This window comes from Zalophus californianus, chromosome 15 (genome assembly GCF_009762305.2).
Source record: "Zalophus californianus isolate mZalCal1 chromosome 15, mZalCal1.pri.v2, whole genome shotgun sequence".
Lineage (NCBI taxonomy): Eukaryota > Metazoa > Chordata > Mammalia > Carnivora > Otariidae > Zalophus > Zalophus californianus.
This window is the reverse complement of record NC_045609.1, coordinates 38064164-38084992: the sequence shown is the minus strand read 5'-3', so window position 1 is coordinate 38084992 and position 20829 is coordinate 38064164. Positions and strand designations below refer to the sequence as shown.

The 20829-nt window shown below is 54.4% G+C and overlaps 1 protein-coding gene across 3 annotated transcripts in view; it reads left to right on the top strand.

Moving 5' to 3' along the window:
• Nucleotides 1–20829, top strand: part of DLG5 (discs large MAGUK scaffold protein 5) — a 126955-nt gene that overhangs the window by 85771 nt on the left and 20355 nt on the right. For 2 of the 3 annotated variants that reach the window (XM_027595965.2, XM_027595968.2), the window contains 17 exons: nt 1025–1157; nt 1605–1732; nt 2403–2578; nt 2963–3066; nt 7128–7220; nt 7611–8630; nt 9402–9525; nt 9861–10005; nt 11443–11555; nt 12196–12285; nt 12594–12744; nt 16194–16356; nt 16480–16613; nt 17283–17429; nt 18711–18894; nt 19407–19555; nt 20452–20622. In XM_027595965.2, the coding sequence (XP_027451766.1) occupies nt 1025–1157; nt 1605–1732; nt 2403–2578; nt 2963–3066; nt 7128–7220; nt 7611–8630; nt 9402–9525; nt 9861–10005; nt 11443–11555; nt 12196–12285; nt 12594–12744; nt 16194–16356; nt 16480–16613; nt 17283–17429; nt 18711–18894; nt 19407–19555; nt 20452–20622 (3225 nt within the window). The remainder of the gene's footprint in view (nt 1–1024; nt 1158–1604; nt 1733–2402; nt 2579–2962; nt 3067–7127; nt 7221–7610; nt 8631–9401; nt 9526–9860; nt 10006–11442; nt 11556–12195; nt 12286–12593; nt 12745–16193; nt 16357–16479; nt 16614–17282; nt 17430–18710; nt 18895–19406; nt 19556–20451; nt 20623–20829) is intronic. The other variant, XM_027595967.2, reaches the window with a different exon arrangement.

Genomic DNA, 20829 nt, shown 5'->3' with positions numbered 1-20829 from the left:
GAGGCTACGTAGCCTTCTGGAGCTGGCCAGTGAGAGCACAGCCCAGACAAAGGTGTGGACCTGCGAGCGTGTCCACTTGAACAGGAACCAGGAGGAGGTCACGAGTGTGCCGGGAGCCCAGCGCGTAGCGCTGATGAATTCGCAAGGTCATCGGGCACAGGTTTTAGGACGAAGGACGTCAGGTGCAAGTCGCTGGGGGATGGTACAAGCTTCCTGAGTCTTTTTTCATCTCTTAACTGGGTCTTTCTGAGAGCTTAAGTTTTTTATTTTGGTCAAGTCCAGCTTACTGATTTTTAATTTTTAATTTTTAACAGATTGTATGGTGTATGAGAACCCTTAACCTTAACCCTACACCTCAACGATTTTTTTTCCTGTATTTTCCTTTTAAACGTGTTACAGCTTGACCTTTAACATTTCAACCTGTGATACATTTTGAGTTAATTTTCATGTGAGTCATGCTGTCTGGGTTGGGGTTCAGTTTTCTGGCCATGGGCGTGCAGGTGCGCCCGCATCACTGCTTGATTGCTGTTCTTCCTCAGCCGAAGCACTTTTGTGCCTCTTGTACCTTGTGGGGTATTTCTGGACTCTTCATTCTGTTCCAGTGATCTCTGTGTCTCTCTTCCTGGCAGTTGTACACACTCTTGATTACTGGAGCTATAGAAAAAGTCTTAGAATTGAGTGATTCCTCCCACTTAGCTTTTCATTTTCAAATTGTTTTAGCTCTTCTAGTTCCTCACCTTTCTTTCCCTCTGCATTTTACAGTAGTCTTGTCCTTATCCACAAAGTCTTGCTGGCATTTCCTGAGGAATTGCATTAAACCTCTGGATAAATTTGGGATGAATTTGGGTCTCTTTTGGAAAACCCCTTGGAAAACCCACTGATATCCAGGAAGCTCTGCCTGGCATTCTGCTCCAGATTTATTGGGAAACTGGCATGAAGTCCAAGAGCAAAAGGAGCCCCATTTAGCTTTCATGGTGACCTTCGCCTCCCAGGGGACCATCGCCATGGCTCTCTCTGTTCCTAGGGAGCAGATGGAGTCCCAGTTGGAGAAGGAGGCCCGGTTCCGGCAGCTGATGGCCCACAGCTCCCATGACTCGGCCATCGACACAGATTCCATGGAGTGGGAAACGGAAGTTGTGGAGTTTGAAAGGGAGACGGTGAGCTGCCTAAATGTCTCTTCTCCCCTGCTGTCCCGACTGGGACACTTTGGACGGGGGCGGGAGAGGATGGCCCCCTTGTGGGGTTCCCAGGTTCATGGCTGTCAGTTTTGGGGCTGTGGCTTTTCTTCCCGGGGTGCATGCATCCTTTCCCTGCAGTTGTCCATGCCGGCTTCTGGCAGGTTGGTCCCCGTGGCCTCTGCAGCGGCAGATGCTGGTGCGGTGCGTGGAAGACAGAGGGCAGAGCAGAGCCCTTCTGCAGGGACAAGTGTCTGCAGTGGCTGAAAGGGCTGATGGTAGCTGCCCCTGGGCTTCATCCTGGGGACCGAGTGCCCTGTCCGGCGTGGTGAAGGGGCGGTGCTCACAGTGGAGCGAGTAGCTTGAGGTTTAGGAGCGACAGGTTTCTAATCACTGCTGTGTAAAGCGTGTGTGCTGCTCTTTTGACAGGAGGATATTGACTTGAAAGCGCTTGGGTTCGATATGGCAGAAGGTGTGAATGAGCCTTGTTTGCCTGGGGACTGTGGGATATTTGTCACTAAAGTGGACAAAGGAAGCATTGCTGACGGCCGCTTACGGTAAGAGTGGAGGAGGCCCAGGCTCCGGAGGGAAGGGGGCCCCTCCGACCCATTGCGAAGGACCCGGAGAGCCAGGTGGCGGTTAAAGGAGCGCACCCTGGGGTCTGAGGGCCTAGCAGTCTCAGGCCTGCAGGCTTAGCTGTTAACATTGTTCTTAAAGGAGACTGTGATTCACTGGCGCCTGTGAGTCTGACCATTCCTCAGGCCCCAGGTGCTGCCCCTCACTTGTCTAGGTAGGAAAGGGCTCAGGTGTGGTATGTGCAGGAGTGTAGGGTGTGCATCACATGCCCATTCCATGACAGAGTAGAGATAATAAGGTACTATTTGCCAAGTACTGGCTTAAGCACTTTGTATAATCAATTCATTAATCTTTAAAATCCTGTGAGGTAGGTACTGTACTGCTCTTGCCCCCATTTTATAGATGAGGACACCGAGGTCCAGAGGAGGTAGGTCACACGGCTAGTAAGTGGTAGAGCCAGGATATGCACCCAGGCAGTCTGGCTCCAGCCTCCGTGAGTGTAGCCATTTGACCGTCCTGAAGAGGAAATCTGTCTGAGTGTGTATGTGGCGCACCTACTTTCTGCCCCTCGTCTCCCAAACTGGAGCTGTGGGGCCTGCCCACTGGTCCCAAGGCCTGTGAGGGCACTGACCTGGCTCTGTCCCTCCTCAGGGTCAATGACTGGCTGCTGAGAATCAACGACGTGGACCTCATCAACAAGGACAAGAAGCAGGCCATCAAGGCCCTCCTCAACGGGGAGGGGGCCATCAACATGGTCGTGCGGCGGAGGAAGTCCCTGGGCGGGAAGGTGATCACACCACTGCACATCAACCTGAGTGGACAGAAAGGTAGTGGGCCCGCAGAAGTGGGTGGAGCACCCCAGATGGCAGGGCACCCCTTCTTTGTGCAGAGGGGAGGTGTGTGTTTTTGGGTGTGTTGTTCCAGGGGCCTTGATGCTGCTTAAATGCAGTGTGTGTGTTTCCCTGGCAGGGGTCTGTCTGGGTCCTGGGTCTTGCTGGTCTCCCGAGTGTTCGATTCACCAGAGCAGACATGACCGAGCCCCTGGGGGGGGTCCGACCTGGCCTGGATGCTGGGATGGGCAGGTTGCAGTCTGCTAAGATTCCCTTCAGAAGTTTATCTCACGAAGATGAGGTGGGAGAACCAGAGGGCCAGGCGACCAGGGCCGGGGTTAACTGGGGACTGCCTGTGTCTGCCCTTTGTGGTTTTTGCAGACAGCGGCATCAGTCTGGAGAATGGTGTGTATGCTGCTGCAGTGGTGCCTGGAAGCCCGGCCGCCAAGGAGGGGTCCCTCGCCGTGGGAGACAGGATTGTGGCGGTAAGCCTCAGGGCCGGGGCTGTCTGCCTCACGTGGACGGTTAGATGACATCCGGGAGGTTGAACACGAAGTAATGAACAGAGTTTTCACGTTCACCTTGTTCTCTAATGTGAGCAAACCTTTTTTCCAGATACTGTGTTTCTATTTATAGTAGAAAATCAGGAAATACAAAGAAGGTTTAGGAAGGAAATAAAGAATCCCACTCATGGCTACCACCTTACAGATAACCTTTATGAACATTTGAAATATATTTCTGTACAGACTTTATTCTACACATGAATGTATATTTACATCAGTTTTTTTTTTAAAGATTTATTTATTTGAGAGAGGGAGTGCGTGCGAGAAAGTGTGCATTTGGGGGTAGGGGCAGAAGGCGAGAATCTCAAGCAGACTCCCCACTGAGCAGGGGCTTGATCTCAGGGCCCTGAGTTCACAACCTGAGCTGAAACCGAGAGTCAGATGCTTAACCGGCTGAGCCACCCAGGCACCCCTATTTATACCAGTTTAAAAAAGAAGATATCTGTGATTAATTTTTTTTTGTATGTGATTTAAAAAAAAAAACTTTTTTATTAAATATTATATCCATTTATTTTTAAATTTCTTTTTAAATACCAGAGTAAGACTTACGTGTCATAAAATATTCAAGCGATACAAAAATGTATAAAGTGGTAGTCCCCTCTTTTCCCTTTAATCCTGCCCCTGGAGAAAAATCTCTGCCCCTCCCTTACACCCCCCCCCCGCCCCCCACATTTCAAGATGTGCTCCCAGCCAGATCATGAGTGCTCATACAAATCTTTATACACAGATAAAGTTTTATAGGCTTTGTTTTCTTTTTAAGATATAATAGTGGGATCATCCTGCTATTCCACATCATGGATAGCTTTCCAAATTGACCCTCAGTATTTTTATCCACCTAATGGTGTTCTGATGTTTGGTTATCTGTAGTTGAAAGCACGCCCCCTTGTGGACATTTACATTGTTTTCAGTTTTTGCCACTGCAGGCAGCCCTGCCATGGGCTTCACCTGGGTGCACAGCCCAGGTGGGGACACCGAATGGCCTCCCTGGTGACCAGACCCCCAAAACGCTGTGAGGTTATGGAGCCTAATTTAGTATTTCTAACTGACTCATTAAAATGGAAGTCACGCACTTTCCCCCAGCACACACACACAATTCCAGTTGTACAGAAGGCACACGTGACCATAACTCTTGCTCTGGTTCTAGACTCCTGTCTACCAGTTCCCACCCCGATGGCAGCGATTGTTAACAATATATTCTGGTCCGCCCCCCCCCCCGAAATATTCAAAACATTTGTCTCTGCTCTGCTCTTCTCCTCCCCTCCCCTCCCCTCCCCTCCCCTCCTCTCCACCCAGATGGGATCATAATAGACTGAGCTGCTAACCTCATTTCTTGTTTCCCACAGCCTGCCCTAAAGGTTCTTCCGCATTCACATCGTTAGATCTGCCTAGGTCATGTCAGTAACTTATTAGTTGCTTATTCCTTAGTGGCGGCCATTCACCAGTTCCCCCGATGGACAGTCAGGACTACTTTGCTTTTACGAGTAGGGCTGCAAAGCCACTCTTAAATCTGTCCACAGGGACCCACGGGAGTGTGCCCTGGGGTGAATTCCCTGTGGAGGCGGATTGCGGGATCTACGGGCATCAGCATTTAACAGTTGACAGGATCTCTCCCCATGTGGTCAAAGAGATCATGGCCTTTTCGATCCTCCCTGCAGAGGGTGTGGGAGCTCATTGCTTCTCATCTTTGCCAGTGTTTTTCAGATTTCGGGGGATGCCAGAATTTGTTAATTTTTTTATTTTTATTTATTTTTTATTGTTATGTTAATCACCATACATTACATCAGTAGTTTTTGATGTAGGGTTCCATGATTCATTGTTTGTGCATAACACCCAGTGCTCCACGTAGAATGTGCCCTCTTTAATACCCATCACCAGGCTAACTCATTCCCCCCACCCCCTCCCCTCTAGAACCCTCAGTTTGTTTTTCAGAGTCCATCGTCTCTCATGGTTCGTCTCCCCCTCTGACTTACTCCCCTTCATTCTACCCCTCCTGCTATCTTCTTCTTCTTCTTCTTCTCATTTTTCTTAACATATGTTGCATTATTTGTTTCAGAAGTACAGATCTGTGATTCAACAGTCCTGCACAATTCACAGCGCTCACCATAGCACATACCCTCCCCAATGTCTATCACCCAGCCACCCAATCCCTCTCACCCCCCCCCCACTCCAGCAACCCTCAGTTTGTTTCCTGAGATTAAGACTTCCTCATATCAGTGAGGTCATATGATACATGTCTTTCTCTGATTGACTTATTTCACTCAGCATAACACCCTCCAGTTCCATCCACGTCCTTGCAAATGGCAAGATCTCATTCCTTTGGATGGCTGCATAATATTCCATTGTGTATATATACCACATCTTCTTTTTTTTTTTTTTTAAAGATTTTATTTATTTATTTGAGAGAGAGAATGAGATAGAGAGGATGAGAGGGGGGAGGGTCTGAGGGAGAAGCAGACTCACTGCTGAGCAGGGAGCCCGATGCGGGACTCGATCCCGGGACTCCAGGATCATGACCTGAGCCGAAGGCAGTCGCTTAACGAACTGAGCCACCCAGGCGCCCTATATACCACATCTTCTTGATCCATTCATCTGTCGATGGACATCTTGGCTCTTTCCACAGTTTGGCTATTGTGGACATTGCTGCTATAAACATCGGGGTGCACGTACCCCTTCGGATCCCTACATTTGTATCTTTGGGGTAAATACCCAGTAGTGCAATTGCTGGATCGTATGGTAGCTCTATTTTCAACTGTTTGAGGAACCTCCATACTGTTTTCCCGAGTGGGGATGCCAGAATTTGAAAGCAATATGGCCACTGTGAAAAAATTTTAAGATGTGGATAAGTTGTAGGAAAAAAAACAACCAAATGAATCAGTCCATCACCCCAAAATAATCACTCTGCCTATTTTTTTAACTTTTGATTTTGAAATAATTAGAGAATAATTCGGTTATGACATTAAATAAATACTGTTGAAAAATAGATAAAGTGGTGACGGGAGTACGGGGAGGTCCTGTGTACCCTTCATGCAGTTTCCCCTGGCGGTTACATTTATGTGACTATATAATATCCAAACCAGGCAGTTGATAATAGAGTCTTGCAGGTATAGCTCTGTGTCATTTTATTATCACGTTTTAAGTAACAACAACAAAAAAATTAAGATACAGAGCTATTCCACGGGCACAAAGATCTCCCTCTTGTTACCCCCTGATAGAGGCATCCACAGCCGTGCTCTCCATTCCCCATCCGTAACCCTTGGCAGCCAATTTGCTCTCCGTCTGTATAATTTTATCACCTTGAGAATGTTATCTAAGTCGAATCGTACAGTATGAGACCTTCTGAGATTGGCTGTCCCAGCATGATCCCGCGAGACCCGTCAGGTGGTTAGGGGTACCATTAGTGTGTTCTTTTTGCTGCTGGGCAGCAGTGCATGGTCTGGATGCACCCCAGTCTCACCATTCACTGTTGCACACACGCTTGTTTAAAAGATGGGAACATATCTGAGAGAAATGTGGACAGAGGTGCAGGCCTATGGGATTATGAGAATCTTTGTGAACAGGAATGATACCATCTCATCTCACCTGACACTTCACAGTTTACAAAGGCCTTCCACATCATGAACTCATTTTTAGTCTCCTGACCTGGGGTCAGACGTGTTTACCTTCCATTCTGTGCGTGAAGGAGCTCTGAGCCGTGGCCATGCCTCATGCGGCCTCCAGCAGCAGAGCCTGGTCATTCCCCCAGGATGCCTGTCTGGTCCCAGTCAGACAGGCATCTGCCCCTAGCGTGATTTTAAGGCCGTGTGTTTTGTTTGCCTTGGAAGCCGCTTCACTGGATTTCTCAGGCCTTATTGGGGAGGGGCTTTCTCTCCTTTGCCAACTCCAGACTTGGGCCCCTTATAGAAGAACCAGGCCCACCGTCCAGAATGGGCTGGCAGAGACCCTGACCTGGTGGTGGGCCCGATGGGCTCTCTGTTTGGCCCTAGATCAATGGCATTGCGCTGGACAACAAATCTCTGAATGAGTGTGAATCTCTGCTGCGTAGCTGCCAGGACTCCCTGACCCTCTCCCTCCTGAAGGTAAGGACCCCCACCCCACACCAGCTCTGCTCTCATCAGCTGTGGGGCAGGCAAAGCCTCAGCTCCATATACCTGAGCTGCTACTCTGCATCGCTGGGAGTCCTTGAAAAAAAAGGTATTGATTTACAAAGTGCAGGGTGTGCATGGACCCTGACTGGATCCTGGTTTAAAAACAAAAGCGAAACAAGACATGAGGGACATTTTGAGGATAGTGGTATACATTTGAATCTGAACTGAGTAATGAGGTGATCTTAGAGACTCGTTGGGCACACTTTGGGGTAAGTGTGGCCCATTGCTGACCCTCCCCCACCCCATGGGGACCACGCTCGTGGGCAGCGCCTGGTTCTGCGGTCTTACCACTCTTTCTCACTCTCTGTGATCCCCACATAGGTGTTCCCTCAGAGCTCCTCATGGAGCGGCCAGAACATCTTTGAGACCATCAAGGACTCTGATAAGATGCTGAGCATCCGAGCCCACGGCCCCGAGGTCCAGGCTCAGAATAAACGGAGCTTGTTACAGCACAATAACTCCACGCAGACGGACATCTTCTACGCGGACAGGCTGGAGGACAGGAGGGAGCTGGGCCCCCCAGGAGGCAGCAGCTCCTTCCTGCACAAGCCGTTCCCTGGGGGACCCTTCCCAGTGTCCCCCCAGGCCTGTCCCAGTGCTTCTGAGCGCAGCCTGAGCTCCTTCCGCTCAGACACCTCTGGGGAGCGTGGCTACGGGCTGGTGGATGTGCGCAGCCGGCGACCACTGCTGCCCTTCGAGACCGAGGGGAGTCCCTGCGGGGCGGCAGAGGCCCCTCTGGATAAGGCAGACCCTGAAGGCTCCAGCAGCGGCGGGACCTGGCCCAAGGCCGTGCTGGGCTCCACAGCAGGGCCCGAGAAGCTCTCTGTTTATAAGAAGCCAAAGCAAAGAAAGTCTATCTTTGACCCTAACACTTTCAAACGCCCCCAGACTCCCCCCAAAATAGACTACCTGCTCCCTGGCCCTGGGTCTGCTCACTCCCCTCAGCCCTCCAAGAGGATGGGGCCTCTGACGCCCCCAAAACCTCCCAGGAGGAGCGACTCCATTAAGTTCCAGCACAGACTGGAAACCAGTTCCGAGTCTGAGGCCACTCTGGTGGGCAGCTCCCCATCCACCAGCCCCCCGAGCGCACTGCCCCCTGACGTGGACCCCGGCGAACCCACGCACACCTCACCCCCTCGCAAGGGCAGGGTCCGCATTGCTTCCAGCTACTACCCTGAAGGGGACGGGGACTCCTCCTACCTGCCTGCCAAGAAGTCCTGTGATGGGGACCTCACCTCCCAGAAGATGGATGAGCTGGGGCAGAAGCGCCGTCGTCCAAAGTCCGCTCCTAGCTTTCGGCCAAAGCTGGCTCCTGTGGTGATTGCTGCTCAGTTCCTGGAGGTAGGGCTCAGCCTTGGGGTGGGGCCAGGGGCGAAGGCACGGGGAGGGGCCCTGAGCTGGTGTCCCCAGCGTCTTGCTTAGCCCTGGCTCCTTTGCCTTCGCTCTAAGCACCTGTCCGAGGAAAAGGGGAGTGGGGTGGCCGGTGGATGCCAGTGGGAAGGAGCCCTCCTCAGGAGACTGGAAAGGGATGGGTCGGGGGGGGCGTATGCATGTTAATGGCATTTGTTGCCAAGACAGGAACTTTTTCTTGGGTGTGGTGTCTGAGTTGCTTTTTCATCGAGAAGCTTTTGAACTGGCACAACAAAAGCAAGGGACACGGACCTGCCTGGAAGGGTCTGGGGGCCAAGATAGCGCCTGTGAATCTGTTGGCTGGCAGCAGGAGGTGGCGGGCTGGTTTTGGTGGGTGCTGTAGTTGTCTCCAGATGGGAGCTGGAGACCAAATCCATGCAACTCTGCAGACGAAGACCCTCACCCAGCCATGCAGGTTTTGAGGAGCCGTTCTATACATGTGCCTGAGGCACTCATGCATTCCGCGTCCTGTACCTAATTTGTTTACTTGAGAGACCAGGTTCTTTCTCTGTGGTTTTCTTCCAGAGTAGTGTTGAAGGAAGTTCTTCTCTTCCAGTTGCTTGAGGCAACATGAATGAGCAGTGACCTCTCCTGACTGTCACATTGTGTGTCCCAGTGGGAGAGCTAGTACTTAGGGGACAGACCTGCAGACACCTGTGCATGTCCATTTCTGTCCACTGTCTCTTGTCTTGGGTCCTGCAGGAGCAGAAGTGCATCCCGGCCAGTGGAGAACTCTGCCCAGAGCTCCAGGAATGGTCCCCATACTCGCCGGGGCACTCCAGCCGGCACAGCAACCCCCCATTCTATGCCAGCAGGGCATCTGTGGGTGAGTCGTCGGGGCGGGGAGGAGGGTCCGTGGTGGGCTCGCAGGGCTGCTCGCTCACGGGGAGAGTGGAGGCGGTCATTTCAAGGTGCTTTTGTGTGTCGTCATACCAGAGGTCCAGAGAACTAGCAATGGCTGCCCTGTCTGGGATGTTCTGTCTTGTACCAGGGACATTTCTTAGCTTTTCAGGGCCCCTTTTCTCCCATAGGAGCCTGAGAAATAGGAAGCAATAAAGCAAGTTCTCCCCCATCTTACAGATGGAGAAAGCCAAGAGCTTGCACACATCTGGGGCTGGCTGAGTGCTTTGGAGTGATTGTTCTTACCCAGCCCATTTCTAGGCACCGTGCCCCGGAGCATGACCCCGAGCACCACTGTGAGCTCCATCCTGAGGAACCCCATCTACACCGTGCGTAGCCACAGGGTCGGCCCTTGCAGCTCTCCACCTGTGCCCAGAGAGGTCGGCCCCCAGGGTTTGCATCCCAGGTATGTGAAGTCACCCCATACCTCCCTGCACCCTGGGCGGCCAAGCCCATGGGCACATGAAGCCGCTGGTGCACAGAGTGGCCCACGGGCAGAGAAGTGTCGTTGCCTAGCCAGGAAGGGGCTGGTTAGAGCGGCGCTGGGGCCCCAAGAAGAGTGAACGCTAAGGGGGATGCTCTCTTCATTCCCTAGCATGGAGCTTGAAGAGGTATTTAAAGAGAGAGAGAGTGATGGCAGCTGGTGCTTAAGTGCTCGTATGCCAGGCACTGTGCTGGGACCCTTGTAAACCTCATCTCGTTTAATGGCCACCACAACCTTGTGAGCTAAGGACTGTTGTTGGCTCTGTTTTATGGATGAGAAGACTGAGCCTTAAAAGGTGAACAGACTGGCTCAGAGTCACCCATTCATTCATTCATTCATTCAGTTGTTTGGCAAGTTTTAATTGAGCACCTACTACATGGCATGGACTGTTCTAGTTCCAGAGGGATATACAGTGGAGAACTAAATCAACTAAACCAGCTGCTTTGCATGGGACGTTGATGTTCGAGTGTGGGAGGCAGACGGAAGAGACGGAGTGGTACCAGGTGGTGCTGGGTTGCTCTGAAGACCGCAGAGCAGGGCGGCCAGCTAGGCTGTGACTTGGACAATGGTGGAGGGGAGGGCCCTGGGAGGGGGGGAGGGGGGTGCTACCGACATCGGGAGGCTGAGAAGAGGCCAGCCGTGCAAGACCTGGGTGGAGTCCCCGGGAAGGAGGCCTGTAGGAGCCGCAGACACCTGGGAACAGTGTGCTGGGCTCTGGGGCAGAGTGGGGGAGCTTGCACGGGCACAGTAAGTCAGGAAGAGCGCCCAGGCTATAGGGCACAGATCCTGTAGGGCCTGCGGCCATGATGCGGAGTTGGGATTTTTTTCTAGTCCAGGCTTTAGGCAGGGAAGAGACACAGTCTCATGACACAGCTAGACAAGGACATTGTTGGGTCTGACTGTAGGCCTGCCTGAGGTGGGTGAGGCCTGGGCTCTCTGCCCTTCAGGGTCCTAGGCAGCTGTCCTGAGCAAGGTGTGCGGGTCCCCGTCCGAGGTCCTCGATGCCCATCCAGCCTCTCCCACCCATCCTGGAGGAGAGGCTCCACTTCTCTGGGCCCAGACAGGGTTCAGAGCCTGTTTTTCCCGGCGGAAGCCCTTGCTCCCAGTGAGCCCAGTCCTGGTCCTGGGCTGAAGGAGGTATGCTGCTCCTTTACGGGCACAGCAGGACCTTTCTCTGTGGGCAGGGCCCTCGTTGGATGCTGCTTGTGAGCATGGCAGTCCACTATTCCTGCCTAGCGGCAGGTGGCTTCTGTGGGCTCAGGGAGGCCTTGGCCCAGGCCTGCTGCTTGTTTCTCCCCAGTGGCCGTGTCCAGCCCTGGTATTCCTCCTGAGCATCTCACCTGTCTGGTTTTCTCGCAGCGTCCAGCACCAGGGACGCCTGAGCCTGGACCTGAGCCATAGGGTTGGCAGCGACTACTCAGATATGAGAGCCTCCCACGGGTCCAACTCTCTGCCCTCCAGCGCCCGCCTTGGTAATGGTGCCACTAGAACCTTCTCACCGTAGCGGGGCTACGGTGCTTGTTTCCCTCTCTACCTGCATCCTCATGGCCAGACTTCCAGGTGGCCTGCCTACCTGGGCCCTTCTCTGCTTCCGGGGCCGAGGTTGGCCCCACGCTGCCCTGGGAACCATCTCCTTCAGCCTTCTGGGTCTCTTAGGCTTTCCCTGGCAGCCATGTGGCTATTCCAGGGGACCCCTGGGCCCACAATTCTCGCTTCCTGTCCCTGAGCCTGTCCATGATTCTGGGGGTTTGTAGTGCTGTTCATGTGTGGGAAATGCAACCCAGAGGTAGAGACCAGCAGTTACCTCATAAAGAGACTCAGGTGGTGCCACTTCCAGCAACATGGAGTGGAAGCAAGCAGTCCCCTCTGTCACAGATTCGTGTGATCCTGTTCTGGAGCAGTCCATACCGCATAGTTCACTTAGATCACTGGGTACTGAGTATCTGCTTTTCTTGACCAGTTCACACTTAGGGCCCCCTCAGGGATACGTGGCAAGGCCTGCTTTGCATTTGTCATGACTGTGCTTCTTCCCTAACTACTGACGTGGTGGTGAGGGAGTGAGGGTGGTATTTAATCACAGGCCTGAAGTTTTGTCTCCTTGTGGAAATGTAGGGTCTTCGAGCAACTTGCAGTTCAAGGCAGAACGCATTAAAATCCCATCAACGCCAAGATACCCCCGGTCCGTTGTCGGCTCCGACAGAGGTGAGAACTCGCACTCCCGTCCTGGCCTGCCGGCTCGCACTGGCCTCGTGGTACACGTCTGGGCACAGTGTGTAACCTCTTCCTCAGCTCAGCCAGTCCGTGCAGGCTGGTTGAGCCTGGCTTTCAGGCCCGGGGATGTGGGGCTAGATAGAAAGGCCATGCAGAGCCCAGCCCCTGAATTCGAGGCCATGTGGTGTGGCCGCCGTGTGGAGCCACGTGCCTGGATCGTGTCTCCCTCTTCGTCTGGGCCATGGGGGAGTGGAGATGTGGATTGCAGAGCCCGAGTTCCTTTGCACCTCTCCTGACAGGTTCGTTGTCACATTCGGAATGCAGCACGCCTCCGCAGTCGCCCCTGAACATCGACACCCTGTCCTCGTGTAGCCAGTCGCAGACCTCAGCCTCCACATTGCCCAGAATTGCCGTCAACCCTGCGGCCCTCGGGGACCGGAGGAAGGACAGGTGAGCACTAGTGGGCATCTGTCCCATGGGCACGGCAGTGGGTGATGCATCCCTACAGCAGGCCAAGGCTTGGTTGAGGGAGTGGGCTTGTTGGTAGAGGCAGCAGTTGCGTTGGAGGGTTTCAGCTGAGTCGATCCCAGAGCGAGACCTCTCTGCTTTGGGTCACCTAGTGTTCTCTGGCGTGCCGCCTCAGCCCTTCACAAGGAGCGGGAGGTGGGGTGTGCATAGACGGCAAGGTGAGGAGCAGGGTGGGCTCCTTCTACAGAATGTCCACAGAATGAGCTGCAGCAGATGATGCTGGGGGCCACCTGGCCGAGATGATGTGGTGGCACCATTCACTGCTTCCCTGACCCCTGATTAAGCACTTTCCGTATGTTAAGTCATGAAATGCTCACAGTGACCCTGTGAGCATCGTGCATCGTCATCGTTGTCATCATCATTGGTTCTCTTTTACAGATAAGGAAACTGAGGCCAGAAAGTTGGTGTGACCTATCTGTGGTCACATGGTTGGTGACCGGCCTACCTTCCTTAGAATCAGGGCTCGTTCTTTGCTTTTTGGCTCCAGAACACAGCTGCATCACTTGTCCCCCTCATTTCCAAGCTTTTTATTTTGAAATAAAACATACCAGAAAAAATATATGTAAAAGTATAGGCTTAGCCATTTATTGGTTCATTTCGAAATGCTGGCCGATCTGCCGAGATTTCGGGTTAACTTGAGGCTGATGTCAGTCCAGACGGTTGGACCCCATCCTCTAAGGGGTCCCTCACTCCCCCCACAAGCTCCACATCCCTCACCCACCTCTGCTGTTTCAGAGTTGAATTTACCAGATGGTATTTATAGTTAAGAGGTCCTGTCTAGATTGTCAGTCTTCAGGGGATCTGATTAAACTGGAACTTGCTTTTATTTAATCACTTAAAAGGAATGGAGCCACTCCTGTCCACTCAAATCGAAAATGCTGAGGGCCCTCGTCTCTGAGCCATGGAAGGAACCCCGCAGGGTGGGCTCCGCATTCAGAAAATCATTTGACTTGAAAAATCTGAATTTGTGAGACAACCTAACAGGTACCCTGACAACTGGAGCCCAGAAGTGCACCTGGGCCCATACGGGAAGCAGGTGCAATTCACGCGGAAATGTCTTACCCACGTGATGCACGTGGGAGCACAAACCTGCACCAAGTCCCCGGGTCAGGGGGGTTGTTTTACTTGACCCCGCTCAGGTCACTGAGCAGCAAGATCTTCCGCCAACTCAGGTGGGTTCCTTAGAAGCAGAGAGGGCCTGTCCCTTGCCATCAAGTATCCCATAGTTAGCTTCCTACAGTGTGCAGAGAACCGGGAGCTGCTCTGGGGAGAGGAGAGTGTCCGTGTTCCTGCCTTCACGGTGCTTCTGATCTAGTCAGAGGCATACAGTTTAATATGTGTGACTTGACCGAAGAGAAAACAGCTTTTTCCCCCCGATTCTAATGTACATTACCATGTAACTTCTTATTAGAGGAAACTGGGAAGATAGAGGAAAGTAGAAAGAAGAAAAGTCACATATAATCTCCTCAGTTGCTGTTCCCCTTTTGTTAAGCGTGTATGTGTGTGTGTGTGTGTGTGTGTATGTATATACACATATATATAGTTTAAAGGCATGTTTTATTATTTACATTTTCTGTATGTTAATACTTTCTCATTTCAAGAGGTTTGTAATATTGCGAAGTATGCTTTATAAACCTCTTTCATAACATAGCCTTATTGTTCTGAGAAAACTTTTGTGCATATTATAAGAAATTTAGATCCTTCAGGGGATTAGAAAGTAAGGATTACGTCAAGTCTCCTCACCTGGAGGTGCCATTGTTAACATTTTGGTAGGGTCCTTCATAGAAACCTCTGCACGTGTGAGTGGCCAGGCGTATTTGTACAGATTTATATAAATGGGATTATGCCCATGTGTCTGCTCACGCAGTGTGTGTCCTCTGCATCTCTCCATGTTGGTAAATCCTGATTCACATCATTCGTAACGGCTTTGTAGGACTCTTACTGTGATTCAGGTATCTGCTGCTTTATTGAGATAGATGTAGGTTTTGGAGGTGGCACACAGGAAAGGGTTTTCAGTGGGGGGGGAGGGGAGGCGCCCCAGAGCAGAAGCGAGCTCTGCTCGAACCTGCTGTGCCGCCCTCTGATGCTGGCTGGGGGAATGAGGATGGTGCTGGTGGCTGCTGGGTAAGGGCCCTTATAACTCCAAACTGCCTGGCACTGTGATATGTGATGAGTCTGGAAGTTGCAGGCCAGGGACTGAAGCGTCTGAGCCACAGGGTCAGGGGAGGGCATTGTGAGTTTGGGAAGGGGAGAGGGGAAGGGACAAGTCAAGAAGGATTTTGATCTCAGACTGCCAGAGGCCTGGGCCCTGGGTGGTGGGGTCCCAGCCCGAGGCCCGCTGAGCTTGAGAGGCTGCTGTGCCTCTGGGTGTTAGGGGAGGGGCGGCTCAGGGGCTTGGCTGTCCATCACCGTGTGAGTCTCTCCCCACCCACGTGCTCTGGAGGGGAGCCCAAGGACGTGCCACTGCGGCTGGCTTCTCTCTTCACCTTTGGCTATGATTTTGTTCTGCGGGAAGAGCTTAGGGCAGCAGGCAGCACAGTCCTCCCGGGATGGCTCTGCATCACCTGGCTGCCTTTCTGTCTGTTAGGTTCCAGGCATCTGTCCTCCTTCTCTGAGCGTCCCTCTCTTCTTTCTAACTTTTTGCACCTTCCAGATGTCTCCACCACCACAGATCCCTTCTGAGATTGCCCATGGCCGCCAGGCCCAGGTTCTCCTCCCTGGGGAGTCTGAGGTTGGCCTGACAAGAGGCCCCTGCGCAAGCCCCCTCGTGCCCTCGTCACGGCAGACGGCTCCCCTCCGCCCGCCCCCCGGGGCCAGCAAGTGCATGGGCCCGGCCTTGCTCCCAGCCTCCCCACTCCCTTTCTAATGGCTTAGGTTTGCAGCGGCTTCATTTCCATGGCCATTGTACATCACTGTATAAACTGGTAGATATAAAAACTTTATACCTGTTTCTTCTGGGTGACCGTCCTCCCAGGAGCCACTTCTTTTCTCCTGGGGAGTCTGGGGACCCCACCAGGGTTTGTTCATTGCACATTTTGTTGCAGCAACTCCTCTCAAGTTATGAAACTCTTTGTGCTTTTTCCCTGCCTGTGTCAGCGTTCATAGTTCACATGGACCATTCTCTGTGTCTTTGGGACTGGGAGCTTCTGTGGCCATTGGGGGGTGTCGTGTTTGTATTGCATGAGGTTGCGGGAAAGCCTGTCACTGCCACACGAAGGTGGGGTCATCATGTTCCCACCCAGCTGGGTCATTATAGGAGCATCTGGGGGTCCCTGGCCTTTCCTGCGTAGCTGATTGCATGCCTGACTGCAGACTTGCCCCAGACCCTTCCGTTGTGTCCGAGTCCCCGCAACTGTTGGCTCTCTTCCAAGGCCCTATGCGGAGGAGCCACGTCACGTGAAGCTGCAGAAGGGCTCGGAGCCACTGGGCATCTCCATCGTGAGTGGAGAGAAGGGTGGGGTCTACGTCTCCAAGGTGACAGGGGGGAGCATCGCTCACCAAGCCGGCCTGGAGTATGGGGATCAGTTACTTGAGGTAAGTGAGAGTTGCCCCTCGCACTGCCTTCTCTCCGCCCTTTCCTCCCTTCCTGGGAAGAGCTGTGCTCCCCTGGTCCCCGGCCCCCACCACGTCACTGAGCATGCTCTGGATGTTTCCTAGTTCAATGGCATAAACCTGCGGAGCGCCACGGAGCAGCAGGCCCGGCTCATCATTGGGCAGCAGTGTGACACTGTCACCATCCTGGCCCAGTACAACCCACACATGCACCAGCTCAGCAGCCACTCTCGGTCCAGGTGAGGGCCTGGGCCTCCCATGGGGGCGTTCGGGCTGGGGGAGGACAGAGGGTGCAGCCCGGGGGCCAGCTCTGAGTTCTGGCCATTCAGCGGCCGAAAGACGAGAGTTGGCCAGCCCCGGATTTCGGAAAAAGAACATGGAGGAGGAGGAGGGTGTGAGATATAGGGTGTGGAAGCACATGGCTGGATCCCCTCCCCCCGTGCAGCAGGAAGCCCCCTACACAGGTGTGTGGTAGCCAGGAACGGAGGCCCTGGGGGCGGGATTCTCACACAGAGGGTTCTGGCCCTCTGTCCATGTCTGCCCCTGAGCCGTGGGTTGCCGGGCATGTGGGAGAAGAGGGGAGACTTGCCCCTGCCACGCGGCACTGCGCAGCTCAGCCAAGGGGGGGACAAGATGCACAAACGGAGGCAAAGGGATGGTGACTTTGTGGGCCCCCAGCCCACACCTTCAGAGAGGATCACCAGGTTGAGGACAGGCAGATCCTACAGGGTGGACGACCTGAGTCCCAGCTCCCAAGACATCTGCTTTTCTCCGGGCTCCGAGGCCCACGACCCAGTCTCTGCTCCTCCCCGCCCCCCGCAAGCCGTGGTCAGCACCGGAGTGGGGGGTGGCTGAGGACGGCCAGGGACCATGGGCTGCTCCTTACTCCTCCTGCCCTCCATCCCCAGCTCCCACCTGGACCCTGCCAGCACCCACTCCACGCTCCAGGGCAGCAGTGCCACCGCCCCGGAGCACCCCTCTGTCACTGACCCGCTGATGGAGCAGGATGAGGGCCCTGGCACCCCCCCGGCCAAGCAGAGCACCCCCAGTTCCAGGTCAGCCAACGCGTGCTGTGAGCCTTCTGTCTGTGCGCACCAGCCCGGGGGGGGGGGGGGGGCAGGCGGTCGTGGTCGTGGCCTGAGCACACCCTGCCGGCGTCCCCCCCCCCCCGCCCAGCCCCTGTGCCGCCGGCCGTATAGCAGGTTGTCAGGATTTGGGGTGGGAAGCATGCCATTCCTTTCCTTCCGCCCTCCTGCCCTTTCTCACTTTCTTGTTTTTTCTCTTTTGTTTCCTCATTGACTTGTTCTTAGCTCTGCCTCTTTTCCTTTCCTCCTTTTCTCAGTTACTCGTGGTCTGACTGTCTTTAGTCTCCACCCAGCCAGGTCCTGGGCTATGGCCGCCGCCAGCAGTCGCCCCCAGGGAGCTCCGGGGTTAGAGGGTGACAGGCCAGTGTCCAGGCATGTGCAGCATGTGCTGGGAGGGCCGGAGCAGGCCACGTGGAGCAGTGAGCGAGAGTGTGGCAGGGAACAGAGCCAGTTAAGTCAACACGGTCAGGGTGAGCAGGGGTTAGCTGTGCACACGGTGGGGGTGGGGGTGGGGGCGGGGGGGCATAGACAGAGGTCAAGAGGAGGCAGGGCATGCACAGGAGCTGGAGGGAAGATGGGGAGAGGGCCGCATGGGCCAGGGCGCGCAGCCATCGTTCCGTAGGCCCGGACCAAGCCCCCGCCTCCCTCGGAACGTGGCTCGCTCTGCGTTCTCTGCCCTGGATCCATCACGTTGGGACTTGGCTGCGGTCACCACAGCTGGCCTGTCCCCAGGTCCCCATCGCTGTCCCGTTTCCTCCCCTCCGAGTGCTTACCAGTGTCTCCCTCACTGTGCTGTGAGTTCCCTGATGGCCAGGGGCCCCCTCTTGGTGGCATAGCACAGTCCCTGGGCCAGAGAAGCTGCTCTGTACACGTTGCCAAATGGTCTGTTGTGCCCCGGGCTGTGAGGCTGGCTCTGATTTTCCTCAGGCAGAACAGGGTTAGGAGAACAGGTGCCGTCCAGGTGGAGAGAGAGGCAGCGCTATGGCACTCAATGGACAGCTGGGCCACAAAGTGGGGGCACTGGTTTTCACTTGGTCCCCAGCTGGCTTTCTCAACTGGGGCCGTGTATTCACCTCTACAAACCTCAGCTTCCAGCCTGTAAACTAAGGCGCTAGAGCCAGAACCCGGATGGGAGTGCCGGGAGACCTCGCGGAGTAAACGGAAAACTGCCGGGGCGTTAGCCACTGTGTAGTCTTGCACGCCCTGCTCCCCCTGTGTGTGATTGAGGGACTTTCTTTTCCTTCCCCAAAGGATGGTGGGAGATGTCAACAAGAAGAGCCCAGAGCCGCGAGTCGTCTTCATCAAAAAGTCCCAGCTGGAGCTTGGAGTCCATTTATGTGGAGGGAACCTGCACGGGGTGTTCGTGGCGGAGGTGGAGGATGACAGCCCTGCCAAGGGCCCTGATGGCCTTGTGCCCGGAGACCTCATCCTCGAGGTGAGTTCTGAGCTGCTGAGCGGCAGGCCTCGCCCCTCCCCGCCAGCCCTGCAGGCTTCCTGCACCCTCCGGGTGGCTGAGCACAGCCTCGTGCCTGGCGCCCCCTGGTGGTGCTGAATGCTGCCAGGACCCCGGGGACGGGTCACAGAGGGCGGTGAGCGGGGCCCTGGCTTGGGTACTGGTGTCGGGAGGGAGGATCCTCTACTGTGTCAGCAGCAGGACCGTGGTCTGATGGAGCGTCCTCTCCCTCTTGCTGGGTCTCCCGTTTGATGGTTCGTAGGTATTCCAAGACACGGGTAGTATAAGCAAAAGGTGGTATAAACAAGTGAGGGCCGTAAAAACAGGCCAGCAGACCCCGGCAGAGGACTCAGCCTTACCTGCAGAGGCGAGGCTTGCAGATTCCCAATGAAGGGGATCTTAAATCTCTACCTTATCCCACAACCGCCCACTCACTGGTACCTGAGGCGCCCCTGGCTTCTGCCCTCTGAGCACAGTCCCCTGTCCTTGGGCAGTATGGCAGTCTGGATGTGCGCAACAAGACGGTGGAGGAGGTCTACGTGGAGATGCTGAAGCCCAAGGACAGCGTCCGTCTCAAGGTGCAGTACCGCCCTGAGGAGTTCACCAAGGTCAGGGGCCTGTCTGGCGACAGCTTCTACATCAGGTACCAGGGGCCAGGGGTTCCAGGGATTTGGGGCCAGGGGAGGTGCCTTCTGAGGAGACTGGTCCTGGTGAGTGTCTCTGCAACACAGAGGGCCGGACCATGGTCCTTGTTGCTCGGGCCCCAAACCACGTGCTCATGGCTTGTGACTTAGATGCTTGTGACTTGGGGAAACTTTGCTTGAGGGCCTGCAGGACCACATGGGCTCCCTCTTTAGGGTTTGGGGCTTGGGAAATTTTGAGGCTGCAGAGCCCCATTTTCCTGTGCGCTGCACTCCTCTCCTGGTCTCCCCCGCCCCACATCGGCAGATCTGTCTGCAGTGTGTGTGAGTATCAAGGCATGCACGTGCCCGAAGTACTGTATGACTTGTGTGCAGGTGGGCACAGGCACCAGGTGTTTTCTAGAAGGAGCTCTAGCTTCCTTTATGTTCCCTAAGCTCTGAGGCCACAGAAAGGAAAAAGCATTGAGCAGCTACACGGTCTCTGTCTCTAGGACACCCTCCTGGGTGGGAGATGACATGTTTCCATCCTGGCGAGTTTCCCTTCTATAGGAACCATTGACCTTGACTTGGTGGCAGGGAGGGAAGGCCCATTTGGAAGACGGGATATGGTCCTTGGCAAGACGTTCTGTATCTGATGGATGTGAGGCAGCCCTCGTCCCCAGGGAGCCCCCAGTCTTAGGGGAGGCAAGACAACCATTGTTCTGTTACATAAAGCTGGGGGTTCCCTTCTCTGGGAACTGCCCCCAGCATGGGGAGAGGTGGGTCTTGATCGTGGTCTGGGGGAAGCTCAGAGCAGCAGAGCTGTCCCAGGAGACTGGCTGCCAAAGTGTGCGGCCGGTTGGTCTTCCAGCAGCCAGTAGCGTGCTCCTGACCCTGTCCCCTCTGTTGCCTGGCCCAGGGCCCTGTATGACCGGCTGGCGGAGGCGGAGCGTGAGCTGAGCTTTAAGAAAGATGACATCCTCTACGTGGATGACACCTTGCCTCAGGGCACATTTGGGTCCTGGATGGCCTGGCAGCTGGACGAGAACGCCCAAAAGATCCAGCGTGGCCAGATCCCCAGCAAATACGTGTAAGTGTTCATGTCTGGGCTTGGAGGGGGCGGTGCCCACCCCTGGAGCTGTCCCACAGGATCGGGGCTCAGTTTGCTGCACACCCTGGCATCTGGTCTGTACGTTTTGCCCAGACCGCTTCTCTAGAAAGCTGCTTCTAGTGCAGTGCAATGGTGTACATAAGTCAGTGCTATACAGAAGAACCGTGGCAACTTAGGAAACGTAAC